Raw genomic sequence first — 24,628 nt, 5'->3', positions numbered from 1 at the left:
TTATTTACGCTGTGATACCCATTCTGCTATTGAAGCATTCAGTGAGTTTTAAATTTCAGTTAATGTAATTTTGAATTCTAAAATTTCCATTTTCATCTACCTTACCACCTCTCTTTCTTTGCTGTTTTTCTATTTAGTTCAACACGGTTTGTAATTGCTTGCTGAAGCATTTTTAAGGCAATTGGTTAAACTTTTTAGATAATTCCCGTATCCATGTCATCTTCTTGTTGGCATCTTTCAATTGTCTTTTTGAGATTTTCCTTGTTCAAGAGTATAATGATGAGCAACTGTGGACCGTACCTTTGACATTTTATGTTACAGGACTCTAGTTTCTATTTAAATCTTTCTTATGGAAGTCCATCAGAATGCACGTCTCAATTCACTTTTGTGGAATTTTATGTCAATGTCAACTTAGACTTTGAAACTACTGCACTGTTTTACTGGTCTGCGTTGTTTGCTACCAGGGGCCGTTTTGAACCTAGACCGTATTGCACATTGTAGTTCAATTATCGAGTTACCCTGTGTTGACCCTTGTCACCGTCACACATGGCTGCTGCTGCAGTTGCTGCTGCTGCGTCACTTCAGTTGTGTCCGACTCTGTGTGACCCCATAGACGGAAGCCCACCAGGGTCCCCCATCCCTGGGATTCTCCAGGCAAGAACACTGGAGTGGGTTGCCATTTCCTTCTCCAATGTGTGAAAGTGAAAAGTGAAAGTGAAGTCGCTCAGTCGTGTCCGACCCTTAGCGACCCCACGGACTACAGCCTACCAGGCTCCTCCATCCATGGGATTTTCTAGGCAAGAGTACTGGAGTGGCTTGCCATTGCCTTCTCCGATATAGTCACTAGCTGTCACACATGGCTACCTACAGGCATACCCATGACTTCAAACACAGGTTTAAAGACTCTCTCCAGCCCTCTCCTCTCCTTAATCCTTTCTCCATTCTGTTGTCAGTAGGTAACAGGGCACTGTCTCTTTGATGACAGTTGTTATAGTTGGGTGGGAACGGTCAATAACACGCCATTCTTAAGTTTCTAATGCACTTGAGAGAGTGGTACACCCCTTTATTTAGGGAGGGCGGGAATGCTCTACAGGGTTTGCCTCAGTCTGTTTACCAAATGAGTAGACGCAGAGGAATGCCTCTGATAATGCACATTCGACATATTCCAGAAAGCGCCATTCCCCAGTTTCCACGGCACCCAGTAAGGAGGGGGGCGGCTCTGTCACGGTGCTCATTTGGAGTAGAGCCCGTGTTTTACACTGAATCATGTCCCCCTCACCCCCGAAATTCGTATGTTGAAGCCCTAAGACAAAATGAACTGAATTTAGAGATAGACCCTTTGGGATGTTAAGGTAAAATGAGGTCTTATGGTCTCTACCCTAACCCTGTGGCAGACTGGTATCCTTATAAAAGGAGAAGAGTCACTAGAAAGAGAGTGCAGTTCATGGGAGAGTGCAGCAGGAGGTACAAAAGGTGGCTGTTTGTAAGTAATGCAGAGAGTTCGCACCAGAAACCAATCCAGACGGCACCTGGATGTCAGGCTTCCAGCCACCTAACCCGTGAGAAATAACATATTTGGCCAAAATAATTTCTATTGTCCAAGTCCTCTATCTTCCCAGTCCTCTGGTTTGAGAGTCTCAGGGCTTTTTGTTCTGCCTTTGCTCAATAGCATTTCTGAACTTCTACTCTGGTGTCAGGCCACGATATATTTATGAAATAATAAAACAAGTGACCAACCCAAACTCCCAACCAGCTACAAATAAAAAAATAGAGAACTCATCATTGGATTGTCCCTCCAGTTCTGAGGTCCTAGCCAGTTTATCTCCTTTTGTCCAACTTTCAGAGTCTTAAAATAACTGTTTTTCATACTTTTTATATTTTTAGGTTTAATTATTAGGAGATATAAGATGTACTTTGATTATCCTATCTTATCTGAAATTGGAAACATTCACTTACTTTTGAATACTTTAAAAACAATCTTGTCCAAATTACTAAGAGCTTTGTGTTGCTAAATCTAACGGTGAATTCTCAAGCTTCATTTTATCCAGACTCTGAAGAACTTTTAATAGTTGATCAGTTACTACCCCGTGACACTTTCATTTGAGCCACACTGTCAAATGGTTTTCCTCACTGGCCAGACCTCCTGCCTCCTCTGCTGGCTAATTTTTGTTCCTTTCTTATAAATGTGGGAGGGCCTGATATTTAGCTATCAGTCTGCTTCTCTATCTAAACAAATTACCTAAAATACCTCATTAAGCCTTAAGGTTTTAAATACTATATATAAGCTGACTGTTCCTCACTTTTTTTTCCACTTCAACTTTATCGCTCCTGAATATTTACATATTTAACTACCTATGCAACAACTCCTCTGGGACGAGTAATGAACACTGCACCTAAACACATTCCAAACAGATTTTACACAATCTTTTTTTCAGTGTCCGAACTGCTTCTCCTCTACTGCTTCAGGAAATGGTACTCCTGCTCACTCAGTCAGGGAACGAACCAAGGAGTTACCCTTAACTCCTCTCATTCTCTTAGACTCTACATCCAATTCACAAGGAAAGCCTGTTGGATCTACCTTTAAGTATATAGCGAAATTTATCACTTTCCCACAATTTCAGGGATACCATCTTAATCTACCATTATCTCTTGCCTAGAATTCTGCAGCAGCTTCCTAACTGGTTTCCCTTTTTCAAATCTCCAGTAAATTCACCTCAAATGCATTCTCTAAACAACAAGAATCTTCTGTCCAAACTCTCTACTGTTTTCCAATGATACCTCAAGTAAAATCCAAAGCCTTTTACCATGGCCCATAAACTGTAAATGATCTGCCCCCAGGCTACTTCTCATATCCTACTATTTTCTGGATCACTCACTCCAGCCAGTCACGTCCCTGAACACTTGAACATGATCCTTCAGGACTTTTCCCCTCTACTTAGAATGTTCTTAGATATTTCCAAGGCTTCCTGACCACTGCATTCAGTGAGCAGCTAAATATCATGGCCACAGAACACTCTCACCAGATTTCCATTATCCCAAATTATCTACCACCTCTTAGCTGTCCTCCACTCCTATCTGGTTACACAATTGCTTGCTTAATTTTGTTTTCATGGCTCTTATTTCTTGCAGCTTATATCTACATGTATTTGTCTGTAGTATTTTTTTCCAGTACAATATCAGCTCTAGTCTTATATTATTTCCAAACTGGGCCATGAACATGTTATACCCCTAATAAAATTTTTTCTATGAGTAAATTGATGACCAAGTTTTATGATGAAGTCAGTAGTTCTTATGTGGCTATCTCCATCTCATCATTTTAGCTTAATCTCAAATGTTATTACTTTGGCAATGCCTTATTTGATAAACATGCTAAAGTAGACATCTTGGCCTCAGTCCTAAACACTGACTATAAAGGTCAATGAGAAGCAAGGGCTTTATCTTTTCTTGTTTCTGTTGTATCTCTAGCATCTGAAAAAAAATGTCCAGCACTAGTTAGTTTCCGATTGAATGAATACATAAGTATAACTTGCTTAAAAGAAAAAAAAAATACTTGACAAACTGATATAAAAGGAAGATCAGAATATAAGAAAATGAAAACAGACAGTTTAGTTGCTTCAAAGAATATTTTAGGTATTTCAAGGTTATTATGGTAAGAAACCACCACATGGTAAGACAGCTTTTTTTCTCTTAGATAACATATTTTATGCCTCCACTTTTGCAGAGGAAGGAAACCCTCTTAACTTTCGATGATTTTTTTCAACTGTGGAAAATATACCTAATTTACCTTTTAACAACTTAAAAGTGTATAGTTCAGTGGTATTATGTATATGTACAATTATCACCACTATCTAGTTCAAGAAAACTTATCATCTTCAGAAACTAAAACTCTGCACTCATTAAACACTATCTCCTCCTTTCCCTCTTCCTCACAACCTGATAATCACTATTCTAGCTTTCATCTTTATGAATCTGACTGACTACTCTAGGTACTTTATATAAGTGGAATCATATAGTACTTTTCCATTCGTGACTGGCTTATTTTCCTTAGAATAATATGTTCAAGGTTCATTCATATTGTAACATGTGTCAACAGTTCCTTCCAAAGGTTGAATAATATTCCAATATATGTATAAATCATATTTTAAAATCCATTCATCTGCTGATGAGCACATGGGCTGCTTCCATCTTGGCTATTGTGCATAAAGCTTCTATGAACATGGTGAACAAAGTTTATGCTTTCAAATTTTTGGTTATACATTCAGAAGGGGAATTGTCAGATCATATGACAACTCTATTTTTAACTGAGTAACCACCATACTGTTTTCTGTAGTAGTTGCACCATTTTACATTTCCACTAGAAACACACAACAGTTTTAATTTCTCTCCATCCCTACCTTAATTTGTTAATTTATTAAAAAATAGTTATTCTAACTGATGAGAAGAGGTATCTTACTATGGTTTTGATTTGCATTTCCGTACCACACTGCTTCATGTGCTTATATCTTCTTTGGAGGAATACGGATCCAATTTTTTGTCTTTTTAAAAAAGTTTTTAATTAGTTTTTTAAATTAGTTTTTAATTGTCTTTTGTGGGGAGGGTGATGGTGGTGGTTTGCAGCTGACTTATAGGAATTCGTTAATATATTGTGGATATTAACCCCTTAACAGATATATGACTTGCAAATTTTGCTCTCATTCTGTTGATAGTATCCTTTAAAGCACAAGAAATTTTCATCTTGATGTAGTTCCATTTGTCTATTTTTCCTTTTGGTATCATATGCAAGAAATCACTGCCAAATACTAAGCTGTGGAGATTTCCCAGATTTTCTTCTAAGTGTTTTATAGTTTTAGTACTTACATTTAAGCCTTTGATAGATTTTGAGTTAATTTTTATATATATTATAAGGTGAAGGGTCAGTTTCTCTTTTTAGTATATAGATATTCAGTTTTGCCAACACCATTTATTGGAAATAGTGTCCTTATCCTATTGAATAGTCCAACACCTCAATCAAAAATCATTTGACCATACATGTGAGGGTTTATTTCTAAGTTTTTTATTCTATTGTCTGTCTTGATACAAGTTTCAAGCTGTTTTGATTACTATACTAGTTTCGAAATCAGGAAGTCTGAGACTGCCAACATTACTTTTCAAGATTGTTTTGGCTATTCCACTAGGTTTTGAAAATATAGCATTTAAAGAACATATGTCATCTTGTGTGTTTAGTTCATTCTATAGTAACATCAGTTCATCTGCAAAATGGAGTAATAGTAGTAACAGCTTACTGGGATAGTTCAGTTCAGTCGCTCAGTCGTGTCCGACTCTTTACGACCCCGTGAATCACAGTACGCCAGGCCTCCCTGTCCATCACCAACTCCTGGAGTTCACTCAAACTCATGTCCATCGAGTCGGTGATGCCATCCAGCCATCTCATTCTCTGTCGTCCCCTTCTCCTCCCGCCCCCAATCCCTCCCAGCATGAGTCTTTTCCAGTGAGTCAATTCTTCGCGTGAGGTGGCCGAAGTATTGGAGTTTCAGCTTTAGCATCAGTCCTTCCAGTGAACACCCAGGATCGAGCTCCTTTAGAATGGACTGGTTGGATCTCCTTGCAGTCCAAGGGACTCTAAAGAGTCTTCTTCAGCACCACAGTTCAAAAGCATCAATTCTTCGGCGAGGATCAAATATGAAATATCATATTTAAAACTGAGCAAAATATCAGCACACATTAGCAATGCTCAGTAAGCATCAGCAATTATCATGAGAAAAATGTTACCAAATCAACCTGTGGCAGAATAATGGCCACCCAAGGATGCTCAGAACCTAATCCCTACAACTTCTGAATATCTTAGCTTACATAGCAAAAGGAACTTTTCTGAAGGGGTCAAATTAAGGATCTTGAAGAATGGAGATTACCCTGTGTTTTATATGATTATCTATGTGGGCCCAATGTAATCACAAGGGTCCTTATGAATGAGAGGAAGAAGGCAAAGATAGTCAGAGGTGATGTGACAGCAGAAGCAGAGGGATAAAAAAGGTGATGTGTGCAGCACCAACAGAATAGCTGATATGGGTCTCCGCAGAACAAGGACAGCTTCTAGAAGCTGAACCCTACTAACAGTTCGGTTTTAGTTTTGTAAGATTTATACAGAAATTCTGACCTCTAGCTCTGCTGCAAAATTTGCATTGTTAAATCTTTACATTTGTGATAGTCTGGTACAACAGCAATAGGAAACTAACACATATTTTGGTGCAGGAAGTGGTGTAGTGCTGTAACAAATGTCTGAGAATATGGAAGTGACTCTGAATAGGTAACCAGTGGAGACTGGAACAATTTTGAGGAACACGATACAAAAAGCCTAAACTGCTTTGAGGAGATTGCTGTTTGTACAAATATGGATGTCAAAGACTGATGGTGAAGGCTAAGAATAAAAAATTAAAAAAAAATTACTATATCTTAACAGATGGATTATTGGTAGAAAAAGATATTACAAGTTCTGTTGATAAGGGCTCAAAAAGATAAGGCACTTATCCTTGGACAGCGGAGGAAAGATGATGCTTGTTATAAACAAACTTGTGTCCAACAATTATATGGAAAGCAGAATTGTAAGTGATGAATGTAGACACTTAACTGAAAAGATTTTGAAGAAAACTTTTGAAGGGAAAACTTGGTTTCACTGTTTGTAAAAAAATGTGACAGGTAGGAAAAACACTGAGGGGAGGATTGTTAATCAAAAAGAAACCAGAACTTGATGATTTGGGAAATCATCAGCCTATGCAGGTTGAAAAGATATAAAAATAAAGAAATTCGGTCAGGAAAACATGCTCAGGAGAAAGTGTCAAGGACATATATGGATAAAATTTTGTTAATGTCTTGGAAGGATCAAAAAAATCAAAGTACTCAATTACAAACAATGCTCTCTGAAGAGAGTAGGTTTGTAACTCATGGATCCTGTCAGCCATCTCAGAAGCCAAAAATGGAGATGGGTTTATCTAAGAAAGATTTGGAGAGAAGGCTCTTGTCTGATGGAGAGAATTCCTTAGACCCATGCAGAAGACTCACCAAGATTTTTAGAATGTTCTACTAACAGAAATACTGCCAGCTTGCACAGAAAGAAACAGAGAGAGAATGAAATGAAAGAAGGCTGTTAAGAGTCTACAAATTCTACAGGCAGGAAAGAGCCTGATCAACTCAGTTGAAAACATGAACTACCCTTTAGGAAAAGAAGGTGAGCCATAGGCCTTTGGTTGGAGCTGAGTGCCATAGAGGATTAGACTCAGGCCTTAAAATCAAAAGCAGTATGTGTGGCTGGATTCTGTAACTGCTTGAGACCATTAACTCCTTTGTTCTTTAGTTTTCTCCCTTTTTGAATGGCAATACCTGTAATTATTACTTGTCTCACCACTGTATTTGGGAAGCAAATAACTTGTTTACTAGTTTCAAAGATCCATAAATGAAGAGTAATCCTGCTGTAATATTAATTACCCCAGTAGCCTTGTTGCTGTTGTTTAGTTGCTAAGTCGTGTCCAACGCCTTGTGACCCCATGAACTGCAGCACACAAGGCTTCCCTGTCCTTCACCATCTCCTGGAGTTTGCTCAAACTCACGTCCTTTGATTGAGTGGGTGATGCCATTCAACCATTCATCCTGTCCCCCGCTTCTCTTCCTACCCTCAATCCTTCTCAGCATCAGGATCTTTTCCAAAGAGTCAGCTCTTAGACTCCTGGAGCTCCTCCCAGGCTCCTCTGCCAGGATCCTCCGTCCATGGGTTTTTCCAGGTAAGAATACTGGAGTGGGTTGCCATTTCCTTCTCCAGAATAGCCTTCAGTTCAGTTCAGTCGCTCAGTCGTGTCCGACTCTTTGAGACTCCATGAATCACAGCACGCCAGGCCTCCCTGTCCATCACCAACTCCTGGAGTTCACTCAAACTCATGTCCATCGAGTCGGTGATGCCATCCAGCCATCTCATTCTCTGTTGTCTCCTTCTCCTCCCGCCCTCAACCCCTCCCAGCATCAGAGTCTTTTCCAGTGAGTCAACTCTTCGCATGAGGTGGCCGAAGTACTGGAGTTTCAGCTTTAGTATCAGTCCTTCCAATGAACACCCAGGATTGATCTCCTTTAGAATGGACTGGTTGGATCTCCTACATGTGTCTAATTTAGATAATTTACATGATGAGAACTGGGACTTTTGAGCTGATAAGCCTAAAAGACATTCTGGACTTGAGTTGATACACTAATGGACTGAGACTTTGGGGGATGATGAGATGGAGTGTATTTTGCATGTAGTATGAGACTTAATCTTTAGGAAGTCAGAGGGTCTCAGATCATGGTATGTGCATGCTCAGTTGCTTTGGTCATGCCAGACTTTTTGCAACCCCATGAACTGTAGCCCACCAGGCTCCTCTGTCCATGGGATTTTCCAGACAAGCATACTGGAATGGGTTGTCCTGCCCTCCTCCAGGGTGTATTTTTGACCCAGGGATCGAACCCTTGTTTCTTATGTCTCTTGTACTGGCAGGCAGTTTCTCTACCACTGGAGCCACCTGAGAAGCCATGTTAATCACTCTATAGAGACCACAATATTTCTTATAAAAGGGAGTAGAATAACGGAAGCAGAGCTCAGAAAAGGGGAAAGATTTTGATGGCTAATTTTATGTATCAACTTGACTGGGCCATGCTCAGATATTTGATTAAACATTATTCTGGGCATGTATTTAAGGGTGTTTGTGAGTAAGACTAACATACAGATTGGTAGGCTTCCTAAAACATATCACCTTCTTTAATGTAGGTGGGTCTGATCAATTAAAGACATGAACAAAAAAGCTGAGTAAGAGTGAAACTCTTCATGCCACTGTTGAGTTAGAACATTGGTTTATTTTTGGCTTTTTAGGACTCAGACTGAAAAACTGATTTTTGGGGGGTTTTGAGCCTGATGGAATTTGGACTAGAACTTAAACTATCAACTTTTCTGGTTTAGATATCAACTGGAACTGCATATTGGCTCTCCTGGGTCTTCAGCCAGCTAACTGCCAATCATAGAACTTAGTATCCATAATCATGTGAGCCAATTCCTTAAAAAAAAAAACCAAAAAACAAAACTCAATCTCTCCTTCTCCCCTCCCCCAATTTCTATCTATTGCCTGTTGATTTTGTTTCTCTGGAGAATTCTGAATAATACAATGATGCTACACAGCTGGCTTTGACAATGGAGATGAAGGAAAGGGCAATGAGTCAGGGAAGCTGGCAGCCTTGAGAAGTTAGAAAAGACAAGGGAAGAAATTCTTAGAGCAGAACCAGCACTTCTAGTACTTTGACTTTAGCCCTATGAAACTGATTTTAGACTTCTGACCTCCAGAATTGTGACAGAATGAATTTGTGTTTTTATGTGATACTATGTCTGTGGTAATACACTAATATACAATCCACTGTTGTTCTTGATACTCTTCTACAATAGTGTTCCAGTCATCACTTGAAGCTTGAGTAAATAAAATGTGGTATATCCACACCTGGAAAGAGGTATTTATATTAGCTACAAAAAAGGTAAAACTTTGAAAACACTATAATAAGTGAAAGAAGTCAGTGAAGGCCAAAATACATGAATCCATTTATCTATAAAAAGATAGATCTTGTTATACCAGAGACCTATTATGTTTTTTGTTTCTTTTAATTCATGTGTAACAACACTGAGAAAAATAGTACCATTTAATCTCTCAGCTTTAAGGACAGAGGCTACAAAATGAGTATCAGAAAAGACTTGGGCTATTTTATGTTATTTCCTAAAATCAACACAAGAAAACTTTTTGCTGATATCTTTTAAGTTTCCTTCGGAAGCTGCCGTGGTATAAAATTAACAGGAATAAAATATCCATCAGTCCTTTCTCTGACAATCTGTGTTCTCTTAGTGGTAAGAAGTCACTTAGCTGTCATAGATCTTTTGGAATTAAAGTTGATATTCATGCTGTTGACATTCTAATTTAAATATGTTCTTAATAAGGCAAGCTTTGAAGGGAAGGGGAAGGAATAATATTTCATTTAATCACACAAGAAACTTGCAGGTAGGTATATTAATTCTTATTTTATAGATGTATAGATATACAGACAGGCTAAATACACTGCTGAAGGAAACAGAGCTCCTGAGCACTGGCATTTAAAATGAAGATTAAAGGTCATGCTCTTTTTTTTATCCCCATGCTAAGCTGCACTTAGAAGTAAACTTTTCTTTTAACCTCATGTGATATACAATGCATGAAAGAAACGTGTTTTGAAATGCACCCTAACTCAAATTCCGTTTGGGATAAATGCTGTCAAAAATTGGAAAAAAAGGATATCAGCATTATGATGGACTGAAATGCCCCCTTATTTCTTCCCTTCAACCAAAAACCAATAAAACATCCACAGTTCAACAAAGGTGCCTCTGCCCAACACACCAGGATTCCAGAGAATTTCACATATCTGTAGATGTAAAGGTGGGTGAACTAGAACACACAGAGGAAGTGAATAAGGGGGAAAAACGAAGTGGAGACCACAGCTCCAGAGAACCCAGCAGCAGCAGGGGAAGTGGCACATATGACTGTCTTCCCAGTTGCTTTGGTGGTCTGGGCAGCAGTGGCAAAAGGCCTAGGATCCCACCCCTTTAGGTGAGGAGGCACCCAAGACTCTAGCCCATCTCCTTGGGCAAGGGTGGTGCCCAGGAATCAGAAAACAAAGGACACAGAACGGATGCCCATGACCTTTGCTCCCTTTAAGCCTTTCCCTCTCTCTGTGGCGATGAAGTTTGTGACTCAGGAGATCACAGACATGGGAAAGGCACAAAAGCACCCACCACATATGGAATATACAAACAAACAAAAGACCGAGATAAGTGGTCAAACCAAATCAAACAAAAATGTAGCTACAAAGAATAGAGTAGTGGCTACAAAAGGGGAAGGAGCAAGGAAGGCGGAAGGTAACATGGCTGAAGGTAACATGAAGGAAACGGCAACCCACTCCAGTGTTCTTGCCTGGAGAATCCCAGGGACAGGGGAGCCTGGTGGGCTTCTGTCTATGGGGGTCACACAGAGTCGGACACGACTGAAGTGACTTAGCAGCAGTAGAAGCAGCAGCAACATGGCTGAAGGGTATCAATTCTATGGTGGGTAACAAATGGAAACTAAATTTTTGGTGGTGAGTATACTGTAGTGTACACAGAAACAGAAATATAATTTTGTACACAAGAACTCTATACAATGTTATAAACCAATGGTACCTAAATACAAATTTTTTTGAAAAGGAAAATTCACTTGTGTTTCTCTTTTAATTAATATACCTGACTGCAAGTATATAACGTAACAGAGAGGTCTGAATTAAAGTTTTATCCTATTTATGAAGAGGCATTTTCAATTCTGTCAGGTTGGGAAATTGATTCCATTCTATTAGTTTCTACCACCATTAGTCTAATTTATACAGCTGGTAAGAATTACAAACATAGAAGTTCAAAATCTTCCATGCTCTTGTAAAGGAACTCTGTTGTTGCTACTGACAGGTGATAAAACTTTGTGGTTGTTATTCTAGGAAGGAAGCTGATTAAAATGTCATAAAGTGGAAGTATATACTCCAGAATGCTTTTTCTTTTTCTAGTATCTCCCCCCAAATTCTAAGAGGTAACTGTTTATGCTGATGATTTAAAAATTAAGAAGCTTATTTTGCTTTATAAAAGTATCAGTTTATTTTAGTCGCTCAGTAGTGTCTGACGCTTTGCAACCTCATGGACTTATGCAGCATGCCAGGCTTCCCTGTCCATCACCAGCTCGGAGCTTGTTCAAACTCATGTCCATCAAGTTGGTGATGCTGTCCTCTATCATCCCTTTCTCCGCCTTCAATCTTTCCCAGCATCATGGTCTTTTCCAATGAGTCACTTCTTCCCATCAGTTGGCCAAAGTACTGGAGCTTGAGATTGAGCTTCAGCATCAGTCCTTGTAATGAATATTAAGGGTTGATTTCCTTTAGGATGGACTGGTTTGATCTCCTTGCAGTCCAAGGGACTCTCAAGAGTCTTCTCCAACACCACAGTTCAAAAGCATCAATTCTGTGGTGCTCAGCTTTCTTTATGGTCCAACTCTCACATCCATACATGATTACTGGAAAAACCATACCTTTGACGAGAAGGACCTTTGTTGGCAAAGTAATGCCTGCTTTTAAATATGCTGTCTAGGTTGGTCATAGCTTTCTTTCCAAGGAGCAAGTGTCTTAATTTCATGTTTGCAGTCACCATCTGAAGTGATTTTGGAGCCCAAGAAAATAAGTCCATCACTGTTCCCATTGTTCCCCCATCTATTTGCCATGAAGTGATGGGGCCGGATGCCATGATCTTTGCTTTTTGAACGTTGGGTTTTTAAGTCAGTTTTTTTGCTGTCCTATTTCACTTTCATCAAGAGGCTCTTCAGTTCCTCTTTGCTTTATGACATTAGTGTGGTGTCATCTGCATATCTGAGGTTATTGATATTTCTCCCTGCGATCTTGATTCCAGCTTGTGCTTCATCCAGCCCAGCATTGTGCATGCTGTGCTCTGCATATAAGTAAAATAAACATGGTGACAATAAACAGCCTTGACGTACTCCTTTCCCAATTTGGAACCAGTGTTGTTCCATGTCTAGTTCTAACTGATGCTTCTTGATCTGCATGCATATTTCTCAGGAGGCAGGTAAGGTGGTCTGGTATTCCCACCTCTTGAAGAATTTTCCACGGTTTGTTGTGATCTGCAAAGTCAAAGGCTTTAGTGTAGTCAATAAAGCAAAAGTAGATGTTTTTCTGGAATTCTCTTGCTTTTTTGATGATCCAACAGATGTTGGCAATTTGATCTCTGGTTCCTCTGCCTCTTCTAAAACAGGCTTGAACATCTTGAAGTTCATGGTTTACGTACTGTTGAAGCCTGGCTTGGAGAATTTTGAGCATTACTTGACTAGCATGTGAAGTGAGTGCAATTGTGTGGCAGCTGGAACATTCTTTGGCATTGCCTTTCTTTGGGATTGGAATGAAAACTTGACCTTTTCCAGTCCTGTGGCTACTGCTGAGTTTTCCAAATCTCTTGTCATATTGAATGCAGCACTTTAACAGCATCATCCTTTAGGATTTGAAATAGTTCAGCTGTAATTCCATCACCATTAGCTTTGTTTCTAGAGAAGCTTCCTAAGGCCCACTTGACTTCACACTCTAGGATGTCTGGCTGTAGGTGAGTGATCACACCATCGTGGTTTTCTGTGTCATAAAGATCATTTTTGTATAGTTCTCTGTATATCGTTGCCACATCTTCTTAATATCTTCTGCTTCTGTTAGGTCCATACTGTTTCTATTCTTACTTGTGCCAATCTTTGCATGAAATGTTCCCTTGGTATCTCTAATTTTCTTGAAGAGATCCTAGTCTTTCTCATTCTATTGCTTTCCTGTATTTCTTTGCATTGCTCACTTAAGAAGGCTTTCTTATCTCTCTTTTCTATTCTTTGGAACTCTGCATTAAGATGGATATATCTTTCCTTTTATCCTTTGCCTTTTGCTTCTCTTCTCAGCTATTTGTAAAGCCTCCTCAGACAGCCATACTGCCTTTTTGCATTTCTTCTTCTTGGGGATGGTTTGGATCACTGCCTTCTGTACAATGAACAGAACCTCATCCATAGTTCTTCAGGTACTCTGCCTATTAGATCTAATCCCTTGAATCTTTTGTCACTTCCACTGTATAATCATAAGGGGTTTGATTTAGGTCATAATGGAATGGTCAAGTGGTATTCCCTATTTTCCTCAATTTAAATCTGAAGTTTGAAATAAGGAGTTCATGATCTGAGCCACAGTCAGCTCCTGGTCTTGTTTTTGCTGACTATAATAGAGCTGCTCCATCTTCGGCTGCAAAGAATATAATCAATCTGATTTCAGTATTGACCATCTTGCGATGTCCATGTGTAGAGTTGTCCCTTGTGTTTTTGGAAGAGGATGTTTGCTATGACCAGTGCATTCTCTTGGCAAAACTGTTAGCCTCTGCCCTGCTTCATTCTGTAGTCCAAGGCCAAACTTGCCTGTTATTCCCAGGTATCTCTTGACTTCCTACTTTTCCATTCTAGTCCACTATGATGAAAAGGATATCTTTTTTTTGACATTAGTTCTAGAAGGTCTTATAGGTCTCATGTCATACTTATAGGTCTCAACCTCACACTTATAATAGTATAATTTTATATAAAATCAAAGTTAGCAATGTACTCATCAATTATATAGGAAATGCTTACAGGAATTTATCTTCGTAGCAATAGTGTAATGAAAGTAATGAAATTTATCAACATAGTTTACCTAGCGTACACTCAAAAAAATTAGAATCCTATACTCTTCAGATTAGCAGGCAGGCTGTAGGAAAATAAAGAAATTTTCAGATCTGCTCGGTCTCAGAAAAATCTACAGACTCTCCTTGATAAAATTACTTGCCAATATACCCAGAAAAATAATAGATGAATCAAGGAAAGAATGGAAGACAGACGTGTTCAGTGGTGATCAAAGAAACTAGTAAACTTTGCAGCCAACTGTAAATAATGGCAACAATAAAATGTGAAAACAAACATGCATATAAATAGATGAATCCTAAATGATATCAACATGGTGATGCATCACTGAATGACAGAAAGGGTAGGGGAAAGAGAACTGCAGGCATGCTAAAAATCTTATCTTAAAGACAGTTTGTCTAAAAGTTCACTAAAAAATGTAACAACTATAATGGAGATAAGATTTATACTATACAAATCATCTTAGGAACTAGAAAAGGAAGAGAAATTTGAATGATCCAAAAGAAGGCAGAAAAATAAGGAAAATGATGAAAACAATGATAAAATGGCGAGGATAAATCAAGGCATATTTGACCACATAATAATATACTAATAATTAAAATAACAGCAGACATTACATAGAACTTATGCTATGCTATGCTATGTGTGATGCAAGTTCTCATTTGATTCTCACAATAACCTCATGAGGTAGGTATTATTGTTTTTCTCATTAACAGATGTTAACACTGAGATAAGTTATTTGCCATGATCACACAGGTAATAACAGAGACAGAATTTGAATCTAGGCTCCACAGTACATGCTTTGTATCCACTAAATTATACTACTTTTTGGAATGGGTTATATATTAAGAGACAGAGATTCATACATTCGGTTTTTAAAAATTCCCATCATATAGTCCTTTCTTCACTTAACCTACAGTTTTGAAGATTCATCCATGCTGCTAACTATCCTTCTTCAGTAATTTATTATTATTATTCTTGTTGCCAAGCATTATTAAATTGTATAAATATACCATGAGTTGTTTATTTATTCACTTGTTATGGACCTTTGATTTGCTTCCAGTTTGGTGCTACTGTGAATAAAGATACTGTGAACATTCTTTCAGAATCTTTTTGTGAACTCAAGTTTTAATTTCTTTCGCAAAAGAACTTAGAAATGAAATTGCTGGATCACAGGAAAGGTAGATATTTAACCTCATAAGAAACTGCAAGTTTTCTAAAATGATTGTGCAATTTTACACTCTTAATAAAAAATGTGTAAGAGTTCCAGTTGTTCTAAATCCTTTCCAACATTTGTGTTATTGCCTTGTTTAACTGCAACCATTCTAGGGGGTATTATCAAGTGTATCATATGGCTTTAACCGCATTTCCTTAATTATCAGTGATATTGGATATCTTTTCATATGTTTACTGGCCATCTGTGTACCTTTTCCACTGAACTGCCTTAGTGTCTATGCAAAAAAAAAAATTAGTTGATCATAATATGTACAGCTTTATTTCTGGATTCAGACATTGATCTCTATATGTATTCTTACATAAATACCAGTGTCTTCATTACTGCAGTTTCACAGGAAGTCTTAAAAGTAAGGTAGAAATGATTCCTCCATCTTGGTGTTTCTTCAAGCATTCTGACTAATCAGGTTTTAATTGAGCTAATGGACTTCCCTGGTGGCTCAGTGGTAAAGAACTTGCCTACCAAGTAGGGGATTCAGGTTTGACCCCTGGGTCGGGAAGATCCCCACGAGAAGGAAATGACAACCCAATCCAGTATTATTGTCTGGGAAATCCCACGGATAGAGGAGCCTATAGTTCATGAGGTTATGAAAGAATCAATCATGACCTGGCAACTAAACAACAAAATCGAGCTAATCTAGTTTTTCACATATAAATATCAGAATGAGAATATAAATTTCTTCAGAAGTGAATGGAGAATTTGATTGAAATTTTGTTCAATTTATAGATCAGACTGGATAAGTAAAATATAAGTATATAGATCAAGCTGAAAGATCAAGTCTGTTCTCTATAGAGAATATTGAGTATTCAGATGTGTAAATATGATATCTCCCTTTTTTGGGGGGGCTTTTAAAATTACTCTCAGTAATGTTCTGGGATTCAAAAACAGGTACAACTGAATTTTTTTGATAGAAATCAAAACACTGGGTACAACGAGGCTGGGTATTAACTAGGGTCAAAGAAACGTTTTACATTTTGACTGGAGTACTGGGTACACAGGTGTAAACATTAGCAAAACTCATCAAGTTGTACATTTAACATTGGTGCATTTTATTGAGTGCAAAATTTTCCAAAATAAAATGCCATATAAAAGCTAAAATGGGTAGAAATGTATGCAGAGTAAATGATAAGAAAAAGAAACAGGATAGAGATTATGTGTTGTGCTATGCCTAGTTGCTCAGTCACATCCGACTCTTTGCAAACCCATGGACCCAGGTCCGCTGAACTGCAACCTGGATTTGATCCCTGGTTGGGAAGATCCCCTGGAGAAGGGAACGGCGACCCACTCCAGTATTCTTCCCTGGAGAATTCCAGGGATAGAAGAGCCTGGCAGGCGATGGGTCGCAAAGAGTCAGACATGACTGAGTGACTTTCACTCACTCACTCTCCTGCATTGCAACTGGATTTTTTTTTTACCATCTGAGCCATGAGGGAAGCCCAAAAATACTGAAATGGGTACCCTATCCCTTGTCCAGGCTATCTTCCGGATCCAGGAATTGAACAGGGTCTCCTGCATAGCAGGCGGATTATTTACCAGCTGAGCTACCAGGAAAGCTACCAGAGATTACAGTATGACAAAAAAAAAAAAAAAAAGAAGAAGAATTCAAAGCAAAAAGAATTAAAAAGAAAGAAGAAAAAAAAGGATATTTCACAATTAACAAAAGAAGTCAGAGGACAAACCCTTATGCATCTAGTAATCAAGGTTGCAAGCCCATAAATTAAAAATTGATAAAGAAGCTGACAATTGTATACTTCCATAGCAGAGGATTAATATACTTTTAAAAATAGATAAAAATATATAAGGGTATATAGAAGATTTAAACAACACAACTAACACAAACGATATTTCAAAGAACCATTCATTCAATTATCTATCAAACTACCAGAAAACTCTCAACAAGTTTTGAAAAGTATTGCACAAGACAGATCAATGTTTGCAATGCAATAACCTTAACGAATAATAAAAAAAATAGACTTAAACAGTAAGAAAGTAACACAAAACAATTCCCCAACATATTTACATGAAGATTTAAAAAACCTTCCAGAATAATGTGTAGGTTAAGAGAAATTTCAAATAAATACAAAAGTAAAGGACAATAAAAACACCAGTTATCAAAATATGTGGTTTGAGGCCAAGTACATACAAAATAGACTTAAAATCATTTATTAAAAAAATAAGAAAATGGGAGAAATTCTATTAAGTATTCATTGAAATAAACTAAAAGAAAAACAAAAATAAATCTAAAGAAAGCAAAAAAGGGAAGGAATTAAATACAGAACCAGAAATAAAATATTTAGGAAAAAACCCATCTTATCATTGAAAATAAGAGTAATTTTGAAAACAACTATAATAACAACAAAAACACAGATATTAATGAAATAATAAAATAGAATAGCCTTAATCAATTCTGACGAATAAAATATAACAGGTTAATAACATTACAAACACGAAGGGCCTATACCTATGGATTCAAAGGAAATGTAAAAATTATAGAAGAATGCAACATCATGACAATAAACTCAGTATGAAGAAGTAATTAATTGAGAGATTGATTAAAATTGATTGCCAATAAATAATATTTAATATATATTCTTTTAAGAATTAACAGAGACTGCCAGTGCTTTATCATCTACATAATTTTCCCTAATAATTAATTAGTGAATCCTGTTTCATTCTAATATGGGATGAAAAATTGTAATATGAGATTCATTAGGGCAAAAGAATAGGCAATCTTATTGTAGAAAAATTTTATCTTTACAAATTTCAACTACTGAAGCTAAAATCGGTTGGTGAGTGAAGGTTAGTTAACATAGTAGTATGAGTTCTTCAGTGATTAAATAGTTTGAGCTCTTCAGTGATGAGGTATCCAGGATACGATTTCAAACATATTTTAAATTTTTTATTCTGCCATATCATTTTGGGCTAATTTAGTATTCTCCTTCATTTGAGGTATAGAAGCTACTGAATCAAACAGTGCAATCAGAAATAGTTTAAAAATGAAAGTAAATTTAAGCCTAATAAGATATTCTATATTGTAAAAACTGATTTTAAAAAATCATATATTAAATGCTTCTGGAGGCTTTATAATAATTTGCTTAGGAGGAAGTAATACATTTTATTAAGTACAGAGTAATGTGAATATGATTCTTGTATTCACTATCTTTTTTAATTTTGAAAACCAAACATTTTACAAAACAACCTTGCTCTACCCCTATGTATAATTCTATAAAACTCCCTAAGCAAATTTATTAAAATATTTTTCAGTCTTCAGTAAGCTGTGAATGCAGATAACTTCCCTACCCAGTGTTATTATTCATTAACTAAGGGTTAGTTAATGATTTAGATCCTAAGACTTAGTAATCTAGGTTGTAATGTTAGGAACAGGCTGTCCTCCCATTTGAAGTAATCATTTGAAGAGATGGAAATTATGTGATTTAGCCTACCAAGATTTATTCTGCGAATGTTTTTTCTTTTATTGTAAATTGGGAAGTCTGTTACATCTTTACATTCATGGAAAAGACTGTGATTAACTTCATTTAAAAAAGATTATGGTGAAGCATTTGAAGTGTAAAACATAAAATTAGTAACATATTGTATTTAATTAAAAGCCATGACATTTCATAATAAAAATGAAAAATAACAGTGGCTAGAAATGGAGAAGTGGATACAGGCATCTGTACCATCAATCTCCTTACCTACTAAAGTAGAACATCTGAAACAGAACCTTTATTTTGGTGACTCAGGGTATCAGTATGAACTTAAGTTATTCTAAAAAGCTGAGGGTCAAGATGAAACTGCAGATTATACTGAATGGGTAATTAGCTAATATCTGTAAAGTGCCCAGTAATTCTTTTTGACAGAGTTCAGATCCCAACTTGTTTCTGGTTATCTTTCAGTCTTTCTTAAGGGTAGCTTGAACGTACCACCAACACACCCAAATTATACCTCTGGTTGCCGAATTAACAAAACACAAATTAACTAACAAAAGAGAACACATGTTTGTACATAATCAATATCCTCTAACCACTACTGTTTAGTTACTAAGTCGTGTCCAACTCTTATGATCCCGTGGAGTGCAGGCTGCCAGGCTCTCCTGTCCATGGGATTTCCCAGGCAAGAATACTAGACTGGGTTGCTGTTTCCTTTACCAGGGGATCTTCCCAAACCGGGTATTGAACCTGTGTCTCCTTCATTGTTAGGCTGATTCTTTACCCCAAGCCACCTGGGAAGCCCTTCTGACAGCAACTCTCAGAAAGCTTATGGGTTTTGTCTTTAGCTTGCTCCTTCTTTCTCTTATCAGAGTGACCTTTACTGTCTGCCCAAATCATCATCTCCAACCTCTGCTAAAAATGTATTATTTTGGTTATCTACTGCTGCTGCTGCTGCTAAGTCGCTTCAGTTGTGTCCAACTCTGTGCGACCCCACAGACGGCAGCCTGTGAGGCTCCCCCTTCCCTGGGATTCTCCAGGCGAGAACACAGGAGTGGGTTGCCAGTTCCTTCTCCAATGCATGAAAGTGAAGACGCTCAGTTGTGTCTGACTCTTAGCGACCCCATGGACTGCAGCCTACCAGGCTCCTCTGTCCATGGGATTTTCCAGGCAAGAGTATTGGAGTGGGTTGCCATTGCCTTCTCTGTGGTTATCTACTACTTCCTTCTAAATTTTTTTCTTATAGGGAAAGGAAAATGATTTAGATTCTGTAAGCTTAGAGTCCTGACTGCAAATGTGTGATCTTGGACAAGTAGTCTGACTTATGTGAGACTATTTCCATATTTGAGCTTCCCTGGTGGCTCATCTGGTAAGGAATCTACCTGCAATGTGGGAGACCTGGGTTCAGTCCCTGGGTTGGGAAGATTCCCTGGAGAAGGGAACAGCTACCCACTCCAGTATTTATAAAATACAGATAATACCATCCTATAGAAATTATTGTGAAGTAATATGCATGAAAAACACTTTATAAACTAAAGCCCTTCTCCTGGCATTAACTGACAAGGAATATATCGCATTTATTGATTTATCTTATACACAAAATTAAAAAATTATAAAAACAGAATTATTATTAGCTTAACAGCACACTATGGAATAATCTCATTCTAACTTTGATCTTCTTCTTTCAAAAAAAAAGAAAATTCAGACAAGAAAGATAAGATGACTACACACATAAGATTACAGTAAACAGAGGGCAACTGAGTAGCAGTAGGGCATCCAAGGGAAAAACTACAGTTTTCAGTCAGTGGTATCACAGATGGAAAATGGCTGATCTCAGACCATGTTGTTTTGAGTCACTCGCTGCCTCTATAAATGTCATTAATAGAGATCTTTTTCATGTAACATGATTTTAAAGGTTAACTTTAAACTATTAAGACCTTTAATAAAAAATAAAAACCAAACATAGGCCCAAACAGCAACTCTCCTCTGAAAACAAAAAAATACAAGTTTACAAGCCACAGTTTTAGAACTTCTTTTCATGAAACACATATTGGGGATTTTTAGTCTTGTCTGTGTAGTTAATCTCTACCTGATTTTCAAAATCTGCAGGAAAAAAAAAAGAAGACAGAATTCTCCAGGTAGCAGCCCTTGAAAATATAAACTGTAACCCTGTACTACTTCTTAGCAATACAGCAGTCCAGAAAAAATTTAAAAGTTATAAAATGCTTTCTCAACAAAATTTTAATAGTAGAAAAGGATTGTAATGCACACTATGTCTTATTTTCCTTCTTTTATGTTTCAAAGAATGTATTATGCTGAATTTTCCTAGACACACGTCTCTCAAGTATAGGACTCTTTCTCATCTAGTGATTTAATGAACATGGAGATGCACTGAAATCTTTCAATTCTCATCTATCCCAAAAGAATAAAAAAGAAACCCTGGGCTTTAAACAGCTGCTTTTATAAAAGCTCCAAGAGTCTACGACTGCCTTTTACTTTATGTTTCCTATAGAGCCATAGTGTTCACTACTGGATTAGTTGCTGATATCATCATTATTATTTATGGGCTTCCCTGGTGGCTCAATGGTAAAAAATCCACCTGCCAATTCAGGAGACACATGAGACGTGGGTTTGATCCCTGGGTCAGGAAAATCCCCTGGAGAAGGAAATGATAACCCACTCCAGTATTCCTGCCTGGGAATACCATGGAGGAGGCTGGTTGGCTACAGTCCATGGGGTCCCAAAGAGTTGGACACAACGCATGCAAATTCAATTCACTGTCATTATTACTGAATGGTAAAGGGAAGTTAAATACTTGATGGCTTGAAGGAGAAGATGTTGATAAAAACTTTTATGACAAAATATAAATTGCTTGCATGTTTTTCTAAGAATTAGTAATCACAGACCTAAATGAATTTGAGACGTAATTTCTTATTTTTTGAATAGGGTAGATGTTCAAATTAAAGCAATTTTTACATTTCTTTGTTTTTATATGTCACTTTTAAGTATACTTAAAAGGAAGAAAAATCACATTCAACTCAGATTTCTTTTGGTTCTATCAGATGTGCTTCACACATAGGTGATAGTGGTATATATAACTCTGCATTACAGGTCATGATGCTCATATCTATGGAAAATTCTGTAAATACAACTCAGAGTGACTATAATTTAAATCAAGGTCCTCAGAAAAGTTTAAGTACAGATTCTTCATAATTTTCTACAAAGTTAGGGATAATCACTAACAATGTACTGTTTTCTAAAAATCACATATCTAGATAACACTATTTTATGCTGAAATTAACAATAGTCTGATTTTTACCCCCAGGACAGTTGTATTACATCATGAGCCTGGTAGTAAATGTGAGCTGAATCATCACAAATTCCAGAGTCAAAAAATGAATTAATGCTCAGAAGAAAAATTATGGACAGTTATGATTTAAAAGGCAAGAAAGAATAAGGAGTAAGAAATACAACTAATTATAATATGAAAAATACAATAAAGCATTAAAATTTTAGAAGAGTCATATTTATGAAATCTGCCAAAAACAGAGTGTGAATTTAACTACATTGATTTGGCTACTGCTACTTCTATTTAAGGTGAAAAAATAACAACAATATTCAAAATTACTGATAATGCAAAAAATGTACTAAACAATTTTGTATTTACAAATATTATCAACAGTCATGTCTAAACTCTTGATACCATTATAAAACAAGTAACATTAAGGCAACATTCACTGATAGTACAAGTCAGCATATGCCAAGTATCTTGTTAATTGCTCCATTTATTTTTAACTCACCTAATTTCCACCACAAATCCATGACACAGGTGCAATTATTACTCTCAGTGAGGAGTTTAGGTAAGCTGCCCAAGTCACATAGGTGCTAAATGGCTGGACTGAGTTAAACTAAACCTAGGCTGAACTCGTAACATCTATAGTCTTTAGAATCAGAACATAACTGAGTCATTTGCTTATAAAAATTCTGATCTTTGTGTTCCTTATTTAAGGGCCTATACATTATTTAGGTGCTTTTCAGGTACAACGTGTTATGGTGAAGATATTTTACAAATATTTCCCTTTTTGACTTAATTTCCATACCTTCCAGATGTATTCTTCAGTATGGCAAGAGCATCTGGATAGCCATCCATGTTGTAATCTCCAATATGAAGCGTAATTGGGATTGGTATTTCAGTTGGTTGCTGTTCATGCACAAATGGCACAAAGCCCCAGAGTGTACCCTTATTGCTAAAATCCTGTAGGACAGGAATCCACTGTGGATTAAGAGAAAAAAAATTATATTTTATAGTCATTTTAGAAAAAAATTCACCATTTGTAAAACAAATGATCCATCAAAAATCCTCAAGATACGTATCATCTTTCTTAAGTTGTATCTCTGCAAAATGGCAGAATAATTTACTTTGATAAACAGGTAATTGACACTCTAAAAAAATAAGTCTACCTTAAAATTTATCAGTAGTCATCTTTCCTTGAACTAGCATATAGAACCTTAAAAAGTTTTTCACAGAATATGGCATTTTAGGATTGAACTGAAGTTATCCAACATGTAGTTGAACTGTCCATTTAAAGATGTGTGTTGGGGACTTCCCTGGTGGTCCAGTGGTTAATAATCCACCCTGCAATGCAGGGACATTGGTTTAATCCCTGGTCTGGAAAGATCCCACATGCCGCGGGGCAACTAAGCCTGTGAGCCACAACTACTGAGCCTGTACGCTCTAGAACCTGTGCTCTGCAACAGGAGAAGCCAACACAATGAGAAGCCCATGCACCACTATAGAAGGAGGCCCAGTTTTCTGCAAATAGAGAAAGCCCATGTGCAGCAATGGAGACCCAATGTAGCTAAGAAAAAAATAAAATTAAACGAATAAACAAACAGAATATGTATTGAGTGAAAACATAAACATAAATGAATATTTTAAAAACTGTAATATCTAATACTGATGTCCTTTTGAAGGACCAGTTTAGGAAGATAATTAGAACATGACAGAGTCTCCCTTGTTCTTCTGCTCTGCCTCTTATACATGATGATGGCTTTAGTCACCATGCTCAGAAACAAGCAGCTCTGAGGCTTTCCAAACAACACTAGCCCTGACAAGCTCTCCCAGCCCCGGAGAATGAGCTTTGTTGCCAAAACAGCTGGAAGCTACGATTTACATAAATTCTTTATTTCCCTACTGATTTTAATGAAGAAAACACAGAATAGGTTCATTTCAAAACAAGCTTTGGTAAAGCCCGCTCTCTCTGAATGTCCAAATATTTACTTTTAATAACCTAATGTAAACTAAAAATCTGAAGACTGGAAATCAGTACATTAAAATTAGAGATGTGTCCACAACTAGCAAGAGCATGGATACTAGCACGTAACCTAAAGATGTCTAAATAGAAGCAGGTGCAGCTGGCTTGAAATGACAGGAGGCCAAACATGCCCACAGGTATTTTTTTCCTTGTAAGCAGGTGGCTCATATACATGGCTCAAGCCAAACTACATAAAAAGTGAATTCTTGAAGTGTTTAGTACATAGAACATCTCAAACATTTTCTGTGTATTCAAAGAAAGTATAGTTTGCCAAGGAAAAAGGAAAAATATGGCTCAACTATAAAGACAAATTTATAGAAAACAAGCAGCTTAAAAAACTGATATGCATCTAATGAAATT

At 37.1% G+C, this 24,628-nt stretch overlaps 1 protein-coding gene across 2 annotated transcripts in view; it reads right to left on the bottom strand.

The window, feature by feature from the left end:
• ITFG1 (integrin alpha FG-GAP repeat containing 1) overlaps positions 1-24,628 on the bottom strand; it is a 308,578-nt gene that overhangs the window by 120,328 nt on the left and 163,622 nt on the right. For both annotated transcript variants that reach the window (XM_055412847.2, XM_088830526.1), the window contains exon 10: positions 23,054-23,226. In XM_055412847.2, the coding sequence (XP_055268822.1) occupies positions 23,054-23,226 (173 nt within the window). The remainder of the gene's footprint in view (positions 1-23,053; positions 23,227-24,628) is intronic.

The sequence above is a fragment of the Moschus berezovskii genome, chromosome 22, assembly GCF_049115385.1.
Source record: "Moschus berezovskii isolate FMDL1 chromosome 22, NW_MosBer_1.0, whole genome shotgun sequence".
In the NCBI taxonomy this organism is placed as follows: domain Eukaryota; kingdom Metazoa; phylum Chordata; class Mammalia; order Artiodactyla; family Moschidae; genus Moschus; species Moschus berezovskii.
The sequence above is the reverse complement of the archived record's forward strand: the minus strand, read 5'-3'. Positions and strand labels throughout refer to the sequence as shown.